Raw genomic sequence first — 18,086 nt, forward strand, 5'->3', positions numbered from 1 at the left:
ATACTAATAAGATTAATAAACTTAATATTAATAATAATAATATAAATAATAAGAATGATTTCAGAGTGCATGATGAGAATGAATCTCTCAAAATTGAAGTCGCTCGATTTATAACAATTGACACCACCTACTCCCCCTCATACAGCACATTTTGATTGCAAAATGCCACCGACACTCTTTACTATTATAATATATAAATTATTATTTAATTCATACAATTAATTATATATTATATTATATTTACGTACGTAGTAAAAATGTAATTTTTGTTCAAATGACTCGTACGTTGTCACTTGACTCATGTACCACTTTCGGTTTTTCGAGCGCACTTTCGTACGTTTAGAAAATTAGCCTTTTACGTTATGCGACGTGTACCTTTAATAATAATTTGACTTATTTATCAACAAATTACTTTATGAAAATGTATCTTATACAATTTGAGCGTCATGGTCATTTGCTTCTATAAATCAGTGACTCGTTGTTTACCAAAATATATTATTTTAAATTGGGACGTTTTATGACTAAATTAAAATATATATATATTTTTTTATTTAGAATTGTAAATTTGCACATAATATATGTTTGAAATATTTATCTAATGATACAGTATTTAGTCTTTCAAAACCAATTATTTTTCAAAGTTCGTTTTAAAAATCGTTCAGAAAAATATTATAACTCGTAACGTTTTCATTTAAAAACTTAATTTAATACAATTCATTTGTGTATTAACTTTTTAAATATCAATCGCATCACTAAGCGAATGTTACTATCGTGTACTAAACTAATTTTAAAAAAAACATATATATTTAATGAACACGTTTTAATGTACGTTGCAAGTTATTCATATATCTAACAACTAATATTCCAACCTACGTTATTTAAACATATATATTAATAAACTAGTTCTATTATGTCGAAAAAATGTTTTTACTTAAGAGAGTAAAATAATAAATAAATCATAACAGGTTCAAGTTATTAACTTACAGTTTATTCATGGTTTGTATGATTAGATCAAATGGATAAATGTACGTATAAAAAAATCATCTTAACATGACAGATGGTTTTATTTTATTAAAAGTCACGAGACAATTATTGTAAAGCATACATTAAAATTCCGACGGAAATCTCCACTAACCCTTGTCTAGTTCCCGTTAATTGACACTTTTGTTCTTTCTAATAAATCACTTTACCAATTTTTCCGAATACCGTTAAAAAGGAAAGGTTTGCTAAATCAAAAGTGGACCTCTCAACAGAGACTCTTAATCATACACCGTACCAGATAAATTAATCATTTGATATAATCTTCTAATTCCATCGATAATCATATTGAAACAAATACGTTCACGTAAAGTATTATACGTTTAATACTTTGTTAACGTTCTCAAGTTATAATATATATACATATACATACATATACATATTCATATTCAATTATATAATGGTTCGTGAATCGTCGGAATTTGGTCGAGTTTAAATGAATGTATGAACACAGTTTAAAATTCTTGAGATTCAACTTACAAACTTTGCTTATCCTGTCGGAATCATAAAAAAATAAAAGTTTAAATTTGGTCAGAAATTTTCGGGTTGTCACACAGTTAACCTCCCATCATACTCTAATTGTCTATCATATGTGTACTCTTAGTGGTTACAATTTCACCAAATGATATGTGTACACCGCAAGAGTAAAGTACCTCATACTTAAATTTAGTTAAACTTATAAAATTACAAATACACTGTTTTTGGTGATATGATGATAATAAGTACGTCGTAATGGTGGAATCTTTTGACACTAGAATGGATTTTTATGGGTGTCTTTTATCGGAAAACAACAACTATCAGGTCACCATGTGACTCATAACTAGTGGATAATGGGATAACATCTATGTAAGTTCATATTTATAGATTTCTCCTCCAACTGCTTTAATACATAGGGCATGTTGAAGTTCATAGTTCCTTTAATAACAAACCTTGAACTGGTGTTGTCCATTGGCAGTCACGTAACAATGATAAAGATACGTCTTTTCACAATATCAATCATAATGGTCAGAGTACTCCCAATCACATACTATAAAGAGTGTTTCAATGAATCTAGGTGATTATAGGCCGATCAGCCTCATCGGGAGTTACTTCAAGATCATTTCCAAGATATTATCAAGACGCCTCCAAAAGATAATTCATAAAGGGATCGGGGTTGAGCAAAGTGCATTCGTGAAAGGAATATTTATCCTAGATGGCATTTTAGTGGCGAATGAAACGCTTGATGAGAAAAAAGGCAAAAGAAAAAATATTTCATCCTTAAAACGGACTTTAAAAAAGCATTCGGTAGTCTTATTTGGAATTTCCTATTCAAAGTTATGGAGAGGATGAGTTTTAGGGTAAAATGGGGGTATCCGATCATGCCTCTCATCGGCTTCAGTTCCGGTTAAGAATTCTCGCTACATAGAGGGGTTAGACAAGGTGATCCACTATCTTTGTATCTTTTCATTATTGTGGCGCACGACCTTGATGCTTTTATTAAGCAAGCAACACAAGTTAATATTGTTAAAGGATTGGAGGTTGGGAAATATAACATCGTTGTCTAACATTTACAATACGTCGACGACACCAACTTTTTCGGTGAGTGGAGTAAGAGGAATGTCCGAAACATCCTTAATGTTCTAAAATGTTTTGATATATTTTCGGGTTTAAAGGTGAAAATATCTAAAAGTTGACTCTATGGTATTGGAATTCAAAAGAACCTTGATGATAATATGCCAAATTCGTATGGATGTCAAGTTGGTAGTCTCCCATTTTCCTATTTAGGCTTACCGATAGGGAAAAGAATGAACAACATATGGATTTGGAAACCTTTCATAGATAAGTTACATTCGAGGTTGGTGGATTGGAAAGAAAAATTGATGTCATTTGGTGACCGGCTTACCATAATCAAATCGGTTCTTAGCAGTCTTCCTTTTTACGTCTTCTCCTTATTCCGTGCTCCATCGTGTGTCATCAATAAGCTCGAAGGTTTGCGACGTAATTTTTTTTGGGACGGGTTGGGTGATACTACCAAAATTTCGTGGGTAAAATGGGGAAATATTCTATTACCTTACGAGGGTGGGGGGCTAAACTTTGGATCTCTAAAGGCCAAAAACAAGGCTTTATTGGGAAAATGGTGGTGGAGGTTTTACAATAAAAAATGCCTTTGGGTCAAGAGTATAACTAGTATTTATGGTCGGGGATGGGGGTTTGGGTATTCAAACGTCAAATGCTAGCTCGGAATGGGATTAAATTGGAAAAATATTTGTAAAGTTGGTTTTTGTATCAATAATTTAGGTATTCCTTTCACTAATTCATTTGTGAAGATGGATTGCAAGGGCGACAATACCCTATTATGGTCAGATAGGTGGCTCAATAACGAGGTTCTCAGTGTCAAGTTTGTTAGACTTTTCATGCTTGAATCAAACAAGGACGTGAAGATGGAAGATAGGGTGATAAAAAACGGATCAAGTTTAACTTTGTGCTGGAACTGGATGCGCCCTCCATCAGGCGGAACACTCTCACAACTCACTAATCTTAACTGCCTGCTCGATAGCTTCTCTTTTTTAGATGGGGACGCTAACAAATGGACATGGAATCCGTCCTTAATGGTTTTTTCTCAACATCTGCCTTAACCATAATCATTGATGAAAAGCTCCTGCAAAGTTTGAATACGCCCAAGGAAACTGCTCGTCTTCATATTATTCCACTAAAAATAGGGCTCTCTACTTGGCGGGTTAAACAAAGGAGGATTCCGGTAAGAGTGGAGCTCGAAAAAGAGTGGTGGACCTAGATTCGGTTCGTTTCCCGGTATGTAATAAGATCTTGAAACTGCCGATCACATATTCATTCACTGCCCTTTCGCAAAGGATTTATGGGCACGAGTTTTTAGATGGTGGAACACTAATCATCCAATGTATCTGCAAATGGATGCCATGTTTAATGGGTCTCTCGGGAGCGCTCAACCCAATCAATCGTCCAAGTTGTGGCAAGCTATTGAATGAGTGTGAGGGTACATGGTTTGGCGGAATCAAAATCTCACAGTGTTTCATCGAAAGAAAGGTAATGGTCCTATGGCGCTAAACGAAGTCCAAATTAAAGCTTCCGAATGGATATCAAGAAGATCAAGAAAAACATCAATGGAATGAAGTCAATGGCTCATTAATCCAAGCACATTCGACCATCTCGGCTAATTCGATTCGGAATATGTTCTTCAAGTGCTCCTGTTTTTATATAGCTTGTAGTTTTCCTGTTTTTTGGTTGTAGCGATATATGTTTTTGATCTCCACAAGCATGCTCTCACATGCTGTTCTACTATTTCTTTGATATTGGAATGAAATTGGTTGCTTTTCTTAAAAAAAAAAAAAAAAAAAAAAAAAAAAAAAAAAAAATGATCTACATGTTCAATATATATTGCTTAATGTAACATACACGAAAAATATAGGGGGCGAATTGTACCAGACGAAACCAGTTACGTTTAAGAGAGCCAAAAAAGAACACTTGAGTCAAAATTCTAGGGTTTGGTGTCTGTGCGAAGCACTATCAGTTAATTACAGGTGCGATCCTTATCATTTTCTCTAAAATTAAGTTTAATTACTCGATATTTGTTGCTAATTGATAGGTTAATTTCATAATTATCTCTATAATTCGATGAATTTGTAATTTCATTTTCTGTTGAGTGTTAAATTAGTGATGGATGTGGATGGATTAGAGGTTGTTAAAGCTCAATTGCAACCGTATTTACGTCAAGTTGAAGTTTACGTACGTCATGCTGAAGAGTTTGTTCGTCAGATCCCTCCAATTCAGATCTATATTGCATTCGTAGCTGTGTTATTCACTACAATTTTGCTCTTATTAAGTAAGTTAATTACTAAATTTGTGCTTTTAAGTATTTGTTGCGTTCATTAGCCTGGTTTAAGTTATGGTTTAGCTGTATCGAATTCGATAGGAGTTAACCGCAAATTCGAAGTTGGCGCTTCTTATAGGAGACAAGATTAGTATATAATCTCACATTGATGATTTAGTTATGTTGACTTTCTTATTAATTATCTACTTGTAACATACAGTTGTGCGGAAAGGACTCGGTTCGCTAGAGGCAATTAGTCAAATTGTGCTCATTGTAGGATCCTAGAATGTACAACTGTTGACGAAATTTTGTGCGTCATAGAATACTTAGTGAAGTCTGACATTGAAATATGAGAGAGCTTTGCATATAATTAATAACATTCAGAAAATGTGCTGTGAAGGCCATGGATGGCCTTGTAACTATACGGTGCAATTAGCTAACAACCTTCTTCTAGGATTGGATTGCCAAACTTTTCTTCATCTTAAGGTTTTAGTTATTCCCCAGGTCCAAGGGCTAAAAGGCTGTTTCTAATTGACAACCATAGTTTATTTTAGGATTTTATTGAATTGTCGTTATGAATCTTATTGCAGTACGCATTTTCAAGCAAACAAAATCTAACACCATTGTGCTCACTGGACTTAGTGGAAGTGGGAAAACTGTTCTTTTTTACCAGGTAATAACCACAACAGATTAAATTGTTATTCCCACTACGCGTTACTGTCTTCCCACAATAAATCATTTAAATCTAGGCTTGATATAATCTGTTTCCTTTTCCAGCTTCGTGATGGATCTTCTCATCAAGGTACTGTTACATCAATGGAACCCAATGAGGGTCTTTTTGTACTGAACTCTGAGGCCTCCAAGGTATACTACTGCGATCTAATAGACTGATGTAGTCATGAAAATTTCAACCAATTTACTGTACTTAATAATGGGTCAATTCATGTTATGTTCTATAATTTATATCTAACTGGCCAAATCAAACTTTAACTGAAAAGGTAACAGGGCAAATGGATTGAACATTGTCCAAACTTCAAAGTGTATTTCTAATGCTTAAATTCACCTAAAGTGGCTTACTACAAAAAAGTTGGTTTTCTATTAACTTTTGTATTCAGATCTAATGCATTAACTATATATGCGAAATGGGTTGTTAGGGTTAACTTGGCTTACCCATATACACCTATAGTAGAAACTGTAAATGTAAATGTTTTTAATACTGTAGATGTAATGTAGCTATTTGAGATATGATTTTTGACTTGCATTCTTTAATTGCAGCTGATATATACATGTTTAACTAAGCAACTTACTTTTTTTATACATCCCATTTACATTTTATTTTGCAGAAAGGAAAGATCAAGGCGGTTCACCTTGTCGATGTTCCTGGTCACTCACGCCTTCGTCCTAAGTTGGATGAGTATTTGCCTCGAGCAGCTGGCGTAGTCTTTGTTGTGGATGCTGTGGAATTCTTACCTAACTGTCGTGCTGCTTCAGAGTAATATATATATATATATATATATATATATATATATATATATATATATATATATATATATATATATATATATATATATATTTTTTTTTTTTTTTTTTTTTTATGGTATGAAAGTTACCACTGAACTGCATTGACATTTTCTGGTTTGTTTGTGAAAGGTATCTTTATGATATTTTGACAAAGGCAAGCGTTGTGAAGAGAAAGATCCCACTTCTTATACTTTGCAACAAGGTGGATAAGGTCACTGCGCATACTAAAGAGTTCATTAGAAAACAACTTGAGAAGGAAATGTACGTTACTTTTTTCTAGTTATTTTTATTTTCTATCTAAAAGTTCGATTTAGATCTCTCTTTGCTCTGTACTGTATAGTTTTCTGTTTTTTGATCTGCAATTGTGTCCATAAATAAATATTTGTATAGTTGCAAAATCAATTATATTGAAGGCACTGCAACTGTAAATGCTTATTAAATACCAAGTAGGGTCTTTTGTGCAATATTGCAAAAATGGTTATTTGTAGATGTTACAAAATGAGCGCACTGTCTAGCAGGTCACAATGGACACCTTAAAATTGGTTCCCTTGACCCACAAACATATCATTTATTTTTGGTCACAATGGACACCTTAAAATTGGTTCCCTTGACCCACAAACATATCCTTTATTTTTGGTTTCGAAAATCAGTTTTAAATTATTACTTAAGCTATGCTAGTACATCAATAATCTGCTCCAATTTCTTGTTTAAGTGGTTAAGGAACATATTTGCTATCTTCTTCAATGTATGTTTCAATTGATCAACTCAAAGAAGTAGAAGTCAGTAACTTCCATTTAAACTTTACGAATGCATTTTTGTGTCTTCATTATTTTTATCACGTTATGTGCGAGTGTGTCAATTCGTACTGTAACTAAAAAAACGTTTTTTTATTTGATGGACAGTGACAAGCTTCGGACATCAAGAACTGCTGTATCAGATGCGGATATAGCCAACGAGTTTACACTTGGGGTACCTGGTGAAGCCTTTTCTTTTTCTCAGTGCATAAACAAAGTAACCGTTGGTGAGGCTTCTGCATTAACTGGGGAGATACTACCATTAGAGCAGTTCATCAGGGAACGCGTGAAGCCTTGATGTCTATTCTATTATATAAACTGTTTTTACATATGTTGGAAAACTCTTTCTTGTTTGTTGGAAGTTAACCAATTGACGTTGAGAAATAGTAGCGGATATTGAATTTGAAGATATTTTTTTACTGTCAGATGTTTTGTAGAAAGACATGTTCATATCCATAACAGTTTGAACTTTGGCATGCTCATACTTAGCATATGTTTGATCTGCGAATGTTATGCAAGTACAATTGAAACTGTATTCTAAGTAAATCACTAAACTAGATACAATCGCACTATATCTTTTTTTGACCAAAAGTAGATGTAAAAACTAAATGAAAAACTCTTATTAGCAGAAACAAAATGCGTTGCGTATCTTGATCATGTACAATTTACTCATGGCTAAAAATGGTTGATCATATCATGTAACCCTTTGAGCTACCATGTCCTTCATATTCATAGGATAACACATTTTGGTGTTCAATCCAGACCATACATTTTGTGCTAAAATCTCATTCACAGCAGATGTTGGATGAAATTGATCCCACCATAGATGATTTGATGCATTCCCACAAGCCATACCAGCTGATAAGCACATGATCCAACCGTTGTATCTTCCTAAACCACAGCACGCTGTATTTGTAACACTAAATCCTGCAAAATATTGATAAAAGTACGTTACATTATATATTAAGGGTGGTAAAATGGGCGGGTAGGGTATCAAGATTTTACCAAATTGGTCAGCATTTTTCAAGATGTCCATGGAACCTAGATAAGCATCACAAAAGACAATATTGGCACCATTAAGTTCTTTATTAAGCTCTTCAACTGTGTATCTCATAACAAAATTGAATTCCATTATCATGTTGTTTATTGTCTTCACACATTCTCCATTTTCACTGTTATATTGCCACAAGTAGTATGGTGCACATCCGATTGGTGCCAATCCCATCACCACCACTCGCCTAACATTCGCATTGTACAAATTCTGCATCACGAATTCAACAATAAACTAAACAGGGCGTACATACAAGAATAGATACATATGGGTCAGGCTGTTTGGGTAATAAAGATTCAAGGTCCAAACAGGCTGTTTTAAAAGGGGTAGCAAAAACTGAAAATAAAGGATTGTTCTAACCTTTATCTCCTGTTTCATGGACCTAGCCAAAAACTGTGTAAATCTCCATGAAACATACTTCGATTGTACATCGGACACATCAGGAAGATAGTAATGTATGAAATCATTAGTCCCAATTGAAATGTAGAACATTGAATTTGAAATGAAATCTGCAGCTGCCTTTTCACCCATTGTTAATATGAACCGCTGAAAGGTATCCATAACCTGCTGAATTTGATGAGAGAAGGATATGTGCTGACCCTGCATAATTATATTGTATTATATATATATCATTTATTACATAATAAACAGCAAAATAACATTTATGATCCATTTGTTAATTTTGAAGTTTACAAGTTCTGATCCGCTAGAGAAGATGATTCCGGCACCAGCAGAAGCGTAATTCACCCCGTGAATCATATCTTCAACAGACCCACTTTGACCTAGATAGCTTGGAACTAATGGAAGGCCGAGATACACCGCTGTTAAATTGAAACAAACCCATATCAAAATCGAAGAAGGTTTCGAATTTTGGATCAATAATTTTAAGTATGTCGCTTAATAGGCATAAAACTGAAAAAGGTAAAAAAAATATAAACCACTTAGGCATTTCATCGAACACCTAATCTGCAATCACTCTATTAGTTTGATAAACTTAATTCGCATCAAGAACGTCAAAATACACAATCAAAATTTACAAAATTACAATTATATTTTCAAATAAAAACAAGAAATTATATAAAACTATAATGAATTACCAAGATAATCGACAGGAATTCTTCCATTAGAGAACCTTCCAGTGGGTTGATGGGTATCGAAATCACGTCCATAAGGAGGATGATCAGCACGTGCAAGAGTTCCAAGAAAATTATTGGTTCCACAATCAACAGATGAGTCACCAATTACGAACAATGCGGGAACCAGAGAAGGTGGATTTGGAGGTAACTGTGGCGGTTCAGTTGATAATGGTGGTGGTGGTGGCGGCGGTGATGATGATGATGATGATGGTGGAAGATAGGAAGAAGAGGTATTTCTTGATCTTGTATAAAGATCTTCAAAAATGTGATAAGATATAACTGGTTTGAAATTTAATAGAATGATGAGGGTGAAAAATAAGAAGCTAATTAACCGACGAAAACATGAAGAAGATGATGGTGACTCCATTGATGAGTTTGAAGTTTGAGAGAGGGTAAAAAAGGCGGGTTAATTACAGAGTTAGTTAGTCTGTTGAATAAGCGGTAAAAAAGTTCACATTTTAGAGAAGGGTGGAATGTGAAATATTAATTTTTTTTCTTCTCAAAAATATCAATAACGAATAATCTATAGAAACGAAAGTATTTTTGAAAGGATATCACCCTCAACAACGAATACAAAAAAAGGGGGCAACATGGGAGCTCGCACCCGAAAAGCAACTAACAAAATGAAAACTATCTATAACCGAACCACCCATAACAACCCGATAGACGTTAAAACAAACAAACAAATACAAAATCAGATAGTACCTGATAAAGACGGAAAGTAAACCAAACGATCTAAATAAACCTCTAGATTCCGCTCTTTTCAACTTGCCGTTAACCGTTTCTATTAGAATGTGAAATATTAACCAATGGATCTTCGGTCCAGCGGTACTGAACAAACAAGTGAATGATCTAGATAATCACCACAAACAATAAAACTAAATTGAATGAAATCAAAGAAACCACAAAACGAAGAGTTTATCTCTTAAATCAGAAAACGATTACAATGAAGACTGAACTAAAACTTCTACAGTAACAAACCCTAATATGCCCTTTTATACATCCAGAAAGTCAAGAATGAGAAACTACAACTAGACCCCTGGACTATTAAAACTTTGTATAAATAACACAAATGGTCCCTGTAGTTCTTTCTGTGTATAATAAAAATGGATACTCAAACACAACTACGTCCCATCTGTGTACTATCTACCTTGGACCCCACACCAGGTGCATTATCCATAAATAGACACTACATGATTCGCAAAGTGTTTGAGCCTTCATAAACAGCTACACTCTGAACCTTGACTACAACAAAGTCTTCTTGCTTGATCCAAGAATGTAACCACCACTAGACCATCTGCATTCCTGTTACTCAACCAAACAAGCATTAGGAAGTGATAAAATACACAATCAAATGTTTAGATTGTCACTTTAACACCCCCCCACAATCTAATCATTTGAACAAATTTAACAAACACAATTGATCACACAACACCCTATGTTGTGGACCACTTAACCCTTTTGTGAACAAGTCAGCAACATTATTCGCAGACTCTATCTTTTTCACATTTACAACACCTGCAGACAACTTATCTCTCACAAAATGAAGATCTATTTCAAAATATTTAGTTTTTTCATGGAAAACAGGATTAGAAGCAATTTTAATTGCAGCCTTGTTATCAACAAATATTTCCACAGGTAACACAACATTATATTCCAACTCAACAAGCAGTTTCAAAATCCAAACAATCTCACAAGTTACATCTGCAAGTGCTCTATACTCAGCTTCAGCTGAGGATCTAAAAATGGTAGCCTGTTTTTTACTCTTCCATGAAATCAGTGTTCCATTTAAAAACACACAGTAACCTGTGACAGACTTTCTGAACATACAAGCTTTACCCCAATCAGAATCTGCAAAAGCCTTTAACTCTACACCACAAGTTTTTGAAATATGTACACCCAACCCAGGAGCACCTTTTAGATATCTTAACAACCTTAATGCACACTTCAAATGTGACTGAAGAGGAGAATGCATGAATTGACTCAATAAGTGAATAGAATATGATATATCAAGCCTTGTTAATGTAAGATATATAAGTTTACCTATCAACTTTTGATACTTATTAATATTTTCAAGACCCTTATCAGATTGTGTACACTCTGTGTTTAAAACAAATCATGTTTCCAATGGTGTTTGTGCAGGTTTACAACCCAAAACACCAAATTCAGCCAACAATTCTAAACAATACTTCCTTTGTGACAAACAAATACCAGATTGTGTTCTCAACACTTCTATTCCCAAAAAATATTTCAACATTCCTAAATCTTTTATTAAGAATTTTGAACTTAAAAATAATTTAAACTTATCAATTTCTCTCACATCATTTCCTGTAACCACAATGTCATTCACATAGACAAGTAAAGCAACAAACACACCACTTTCTGACTTAATAAACAAGGAATAATCATTTTTTACTTTGTTTAAAGCCATGCTCAACCAAGGCAGAGGACAATTTTTCATTCCACTTCCTTATGGCTTGCTTTAAACCATATAAACTTTTTTTCAACTTGCAAACCCTTTTCTCAGATTCATCAAAATATCCTAAAGGTAAAGACATATACACATCTTCATCTAAATCACCATAGAGAAAAGCATTATTTACATCAAGTTGATATAAATCCCAATTATTAACAACAACAAGATTTAATAAACATTTTACAGTGGTCATTTTAACCACTGGAGAAAAAGTTTCATCAAAATCAATCCCCTCTCTCTGATTAAACCCCTTAGCAACTAATCTTGCCTTATACCTATCAATTTCACCATTAGACTTATATTTGATTTTATATACCCACTTACACCCAATTGGTTCTCTAACTTGAGGTAAATCTGTAAGTTCCCAAGTGTCATTTCTATATAGAGCTTCCATTTCTAAGTTCATAGCATCAACCCAATACTGTGACTTACAGGCCTCCCAGTAAGTGGAAGGTTCAACACTCTTATTCAAAGAAACAATAAAACACAAATTATCAAGACTTAAACTACTATAATTAACAGTTTTCTCAATACCATACTTAACCTTTCCTTCAACAACAAAATCATCAAATCTTTTAGGCTGAATAATGTTCCTTTGAGACCTTCTCAAAGTTGAAGAGGGTCCTGGTGTATCACTAGTATTTAAGACTTCTTTTGAATTGCCCTTAGGGTGATTTTCTTCAGCATGTAATGTTTCATCAGGTAGTTTACTACCAGTTTGCTCTGCAGAACCAGAATTACCTGGCAGACTACTCCCTGTGCCATCACTACTTAAGTTATCTTCCCCTTCATCATTGGGTCTTAGGGTATTTAGGTTATCATTTTCATACATATCAAAAAAATTTATTTTATTCAAACCATTTGACTCTTTATCACTAACAGAAGTTTCAAGTGTTTTAAAAGGAAATACATTTTCATAAAATTTTACATCTCTAGAAAATAACACAACTTTACTATCAAAACTATATAACTTGTACCCTTTCTTTACAGTTGAGTACCCTATCAAAGCACATTTTTCAGATCTTGAAGAAAACTTATCATGATTATTTAAAACATTAGCAAAAGCAAGACAACCAAATACCCTTAAATGGGAAAGATTAGGTTTTTTATGATACACCAGCTCAAAGGGACATTTTCCATTCAGAATAGATGATGGCAGCCTGTTAATCAAATATGTAGCAGTTAAAATACAATCAGACCAAAACTTAAGAGGAACTCCCCCTTGAAACATTAATGACCTAGCCACATTTAATAAATGTCTATGTTTTCTTTCTACAATTCCATTCTGTTGTGGAGTGTGCACACAACTTGTTTGGTGTATTATACCATTGTTTGAAGTAAACAAATTCATCTTAGCATTTACAAACTCAGTACCATTGTCACTTCTCAAAACTTTAATCTTTGTATTAAACCGATTTTCAAGTTGTTTACAAAACAATTCAACATACCAACTAACTTCATCTTTAGATTTTAACAAAAAAATCCAAACAGCTCTTGTGCAGTCATCAACAACAGTCAGAAAAAACCTAAAACCATCTCTGCTAGTGACCCTGTATGGACCCCACACATCTAAGTGAACAAGTTCACCTAAATATGTGGTTTTATGATCACTAAGAGGGAATGGTTCTCTTGTTTGTTTTGCCTTATGGCAAACATCACAAGGATCATTCTTTTTATCACTGGTAAATTGTAAGTCATTACTTAAAACACCTAAGACTTGGTCTGCAGGGTGACCAAGTCTACAATGCCAAACAGATTTAGACAACATTCTGAAATTATGATTTGTTTTACTACACTCACCAACACAATCATTTTTGAAGATATAAAGACCTTCACACAAACTACCAGTCACAATGGTCTTCCTTGAGACCAGTTCCTGAATATAACAAGCATTTTGATCAAACCCAACAAACAGATTATTATCTCTGACTAAACAATATACAGACAACAGATTCACACAATATTCAGGAACAACAAGCACATCATAAAGAATACATTTATCTGATATTCTTAAATTTTCAATCATTTCAATCTTAGCCCTAGTCCCATTGGGATGACCAACTGTTAAATTTAGACTGGAAACATCACAAACAAACTCAAATCCTTTATCAGAATTAGTCATGTGATGATTAGCACCTGAGTCTATTATCCAGCCAAAGTTAACATTGGTTTTATCAATCAAATTATGTGAAGCAAAGAACTTATCAAAATTACTATTAAAGAACACATTCAAATTCATAAACTCACCTGTCATATTGGAAATAGAATGTGCAGGTGCACTTTTTCCATCAAGAAAGCTAACAAGTTTAGCAATCTGCTCATTTGACAAAGTGAGAGAAGTAGACCCAGATTTGTTATCACCATTATTATTAGAATTAGACACACAAGATGAATTATTGAAGTTTCTCCTTTTAAAATTTGGTGGATATCCAACAACCTCAAAGCATCTATCCACAGTGTGATTAGTCATACCACACTTGGTACACTTCAAGTTATTGTTTCTTGGAGGATACCCAACAATTTCATAACATTTTTCAATAGTATGACCAGTTTTACCACATTTTTTACACTCAACCTTAGTATTAGAATTAGTATTTCCAATCCTTGGTTTACCAGTATTAGCAAAGAAAGCAGATGACTCATTAACAGATTTTTTATCTTGTGCACCTCTATGTGACTCTTCTCTAGAGACAATAGAGAATGCAGTTTTAACAGATGGTAAAGGATCACTAGTTAATATAGTGGTCCTTACTGGCTGATAAGAATCATCCAGTCCCATCAAAAACTTCATTAATTTTCTCTGATTATAATGTTCCTTTCTTTCCTTATCAGCAGCACAATCACAAGATGGCAATTTACACAGAATATCATATTGTTTCCAAAGTGAATTAAGTTTGTGATAATAATCAGGCACAGGTGTACCATTTTGTGTTAATTGTGCAATTTTCTGTTCCAAATTAAACATCACAGAGCCATCAACTTTGTCATAAGTTTCTTTCAACTCATCCCAAATAACAGAAGCAAATTTAGAATATATTTGACCATAATACAAATCATCAGAAACACAACCTAGAATCCATGAAAGGACAACAACATTACACCTTTCCCATTGACCTGCTAAAACTTCATCTTCATCATCTTTTCAATTGTCCCTTTTATAAAACCAATCTTGTTTTTAGTTTGTAAAGCTAATTCCATTGCACAAGCCCAAGATTTATAATTCTCAGTTCCTTTAAGTTTGAAATTTATTAAAGGTGTACTGCTGATGTCACTTGCATGAAGGTAAAGTGGATCTCCAAAATCCAATTTACTTATCATGGTTACAGAATCACCACTAACACTCATTTTGATAAGAAAAACAACCAAACAGATAACAAATAATAAACAGATACCAAATAATGAACAGATAACAAATAACAAACACAAATAAACAGATAACAGATAGCAAATAAAAGAAGATTGTCCTGGCTATAGGCCAAGTATAACACGTAGGGGCAATTGATTCCTGTAAGCACAGAAACTCCCACGTGTAGGAACTTGCTACAAACCACAGATAGGAAGAAATATCCTTACAGAGTACTCCTCCTTTATCTTCTTTTAAGACGCCAGCGGAATCAACTTCTTGATCTTGAATAACAATCAAGAACAAACCAAAAACACCAACTAGGGTTTTGAACAACAAACCCTAAATAACACAAACCACGTCCTCAGATCTAGCCCGATAGACAAATCAAACACACCAATTCTGTGAAAAAATAGAGATCTCAAATAATCCCTAATTTGATCGAAAAATCAACAGATTCACGAAACCCTAAATCGAATCAATCGAACCCACTAGAACCGAGCAATCGCTCTGATACCATGAACAAACAAGTGAATGATCTAGATAATCACCACAAACAATAAAACTAAATTGAATGAAATCAAAGAAACCACAAAACGAAGAGTTTATCTCTTAAACCAGAAAACGATTACAATGAAGACTGAACTAAAACTTCTTCAGTAACAAACCCTAATATGCCCTTTTATACATCCAGAAAGCCAAGAATGAGAAACTATAACTAGACCCCTGGACTATTAAAACTTTGTATAAATAACACGAATGGTCCATGTAGTTCTTTCTGTGTATAATAAAAATGGATACTCAAACACAACTACGTCCCATCTGTGTACTATCTACCTTGGACCCCACACCAGGTGCATTATCCATAAATAGACAGTACATGATTCGCAAAGTGTTTGAGCCTTCATAAACAGCTACACTCTGAACCTTGACTGCAACAAAGTCTTCTTGCTTGATCCAAGAATGTAACCACCACTAGACCATCTGCATTCCTGTTACTCAACCAAACAAGCATTAGGAAGTGAAAAAATACACAATCAAATGTTTAGATTGTCACTTTAACAGGTACCGCGGTTACATTTGTGTACTCGCAGGGCTAGAGGTCTCGGGTTCGAACCTCGTCACCCGCTCTAGGAATTGAAATATATTCCTTGAAGGTGGCCCAAAGGGAAGGTTTTACCGACCCGCTCAGGGACTACGGTCCGGCCCGCCTGCCCCTCGGGATGGTTTAAGGGTCGGATCCTCAGAGTGTGGTTCGGGTTTCCTGCCCGAAAACGCGCGTGTGTGTGCAAATGATGAGTGTCGTTGAAATAAATGATACGCTGATGCAAGTTTGCCTTTCAAAAAAAAAAAAAAAATGTGAAATATTAATAAGTTTAAAATAGGTTTTGTAATTACTACGTATATAAGTATCACCGGTGATCATAAAATAAATATCATACTTACATTAACCTCTACATTTATATTACTTCTTAGTGTTACTTAGTTCTTATACTACGAGCACTATTTTCTAACTTTTTTTTTTTTTTTTTTTTGCATCTAACTTTTTTTTTCTTCCTATACCATCCTAAAACACAAAACAAGTGAATAGTAACCTTACTTTTTCTTTACATCGAACCTTCTTTTTTCTACATCATCCTAAAACACAAAAACTAATGAGTGTAAATTCTCTTTTAACCTTATACGGAGTACTAAAAAACAAAATATGTGAACTTGCGGGCATAGCCCAACGGTTCTCCCCATGTACTTTGTGTCATGGGATAGGGAGAGGTCATGAGTTCGATCCTTAGGGATGACATGATTTTCTTTAAACCAATTGAACACCAATAATGGTGGTATATATTGACCCTATAGGGAGGTTTTACCGGATTCGTTCACGGACCCCTACCCGGAACCACTGCCCGAATGGATGTGTTCCCGGGTACCGTCGATCGGGTTCGGGTTTCTGCCCGAACGTGTGTGTTACGTGCAAATGATGAGGGTCGTTGAAAGAAATGATCTACTGATACCAAAAAAATCGCCGTTCAAAAAAAACAAAATATGTGAACATTAACTTTTTTTTACATTTAGTTTTTTTTTTCAACATCATCTAAAAACTAAAAAATTGACGAGTAAAATTATTTTATTTTACAAATTTTTTGAAAAATAATAAACGTAACCCTAAGTGCTACGTTTAATCATATCATATATAAATTAACTAGATTTATGAGCCCGTGCGTTGCACCGGTACTTTTCCGCTAACAATATATTGAATTTAAAAATTGTATATGAATTAACGATATAATACGGACAATGTCACAAGTAATGTTGTTGTTGTGCATCAAATAAATAAAAAATGTTATATCATTTAAAGTTATTAATTTTTGTAAACATGAGCTCGTGCGTTGCACAACAACTTTAAAAAGTATTATGCGAAAAACTTAAAATTGATACTGATTAGTGACGTAAGCGCTGCTAATAAATAAAATTACAATGTAACAATGAATTATTTATAGATAAAAAGTCATCATATACTTGTTCCATGTCACTAAAATGAATATAATTTAAAGTATTGAGCCACCTCCAAAGTTTTAGCTCTTTTGTATATACAAAAATTTTATCCACTCACATTTATTCATATGTGGTAGAAAATAGTACATCACGGGGGTAACAAAACGTGATCATGAATAGAAAATATGTGAGCTTTCAAGTATAATTATGAATAGGATGACACTGGATCGGATATGGATCGGATGATGTCATATTCATTTAATTTTTGCTCATCCATATCTATATCCATTTAATTTCAATTTATCCGTCCATATCCATATCCGATGGATTAAGCGGATTAATGGATATCCGTTGAATATCAAATGAAATGTTAATCTAACGACGATTTTATCAATTTAATATAGATCATAA

The 18,086-nt window shown here is 33.8% G+C and overlaps 2 protein-coding genes across 2 annotated transcripts; one reads left to right on the forward strand and one right to left on the reverse strand.

The window, feature by feature from the left end:
* The first annotated feature begins 4,539 nt into the window (after positions 1-4,539).
* Positions 4,540-7,670, forward strand: LOC139898599 (uncharacterized). The gene is made up of 7 exons (XM_071881353.1): positions 4,540-4,574; positions 4,709-4,876; positions 5,455-5,537; positions 5,642-5,728; positions 6,208-6,356; positions 6,515-6,646; positions 7,288-7,670. Exons 2-7 carry the CDS (start codon positions 4,711-4,713, stop codon positions 7,475-7,477), a joined length of 807 nt encoding a protein of 268 aa, XP_071737454.1. The 5' UTR covers positions 4,540-4,574; positions 4,709-4,710; the 3' UTR covers positions 7,478-7,670.
* LOC139898598 (GDSL esterase/lipase 7) lies at positions 7,653-9,778 on the reverse strand. Its single transcript, XM_071881352.1, has 5 exons — positions 9,328-9,778; positions 8,924-9,051; positions 8,591-8,830; positions 8,185-8,440; positions 7,653-8,106 (listed from the first exon to the last, which is right to left on the reverse strand). Exons 1-5 carry the CDS (start codon positions 9,731-9,733, stop codon positions 7,874-7,876), a joined length of 1,263 nt encoding a protein of 420 aa, XP_071737453.1. The 5' UTR covers positions 9,734-9,778; the 3' UTR covers positions 7,653-7,873.
* Between the last annotated feature and the right edge of the window lie 8,308 nt (positions 9,779-18,086).

The sequence above is a fragment of the Rutidosis leptorrhynchoides genome, chromosome 3, assembly GCF_046630445.1.
Source record: "Rutidosis leptorrhynchoides isolate AG116_Rl617_1_P2 chromosome 3, CSIRO_AGI_Rlap_v1, whole genome shotgun sequence".
Taxonomy (NCBI): domain Eukaryota; kingdom Viridiplantae; phylum Streptophyta; class Magnoliopsida; order Asterales; family Asteraceae; genus Rutidosis; species Rutidosis leptorrhynchoides.

Coding starts and splice junctions, on each gene's coding strand:
- LOC139898599 (XM_071881353.1), top strand. CDS start 4,711: ATGGATGTGGATGGATTAGAGGTTGTTAAAGCTCAATTGCAACCGTAT. Junction 6,357..6,514: donor AACTGTCGTGCTGCTTCAGA/GTAATATATATA, acceptor TGTTTGTGAAAG/GTATCTTTATGATATTTTGA. Junction 6,647..7,287: donor AAACAACTTGAGAAGGAAAT/GTACGTTACTTT, acceptor TTTGATGGACAG/TGACAAGCTTCGGACATCAA.
- LOC139898598 (XM_071881352.1), bottom strand. CDS start 9,733: ATGGAGTCACCATCATCTTCTTCATGTTTTCGTCGGTTAATTAGCTTC. Junction 8,831..8,923: donor TCTCTAGCGGATCAGAACTT/GTAAACTTCAAA, acceptor ATAATTATGCAG/GGTCAGCACATATCCTTCTC. Junction 8,107..8,184: donor GAAAAATGCTGACCAATTTG/GTAAAATCTTGA, acceptor AATATTTTGCAG/GATTTAGTGTTACAAATACA.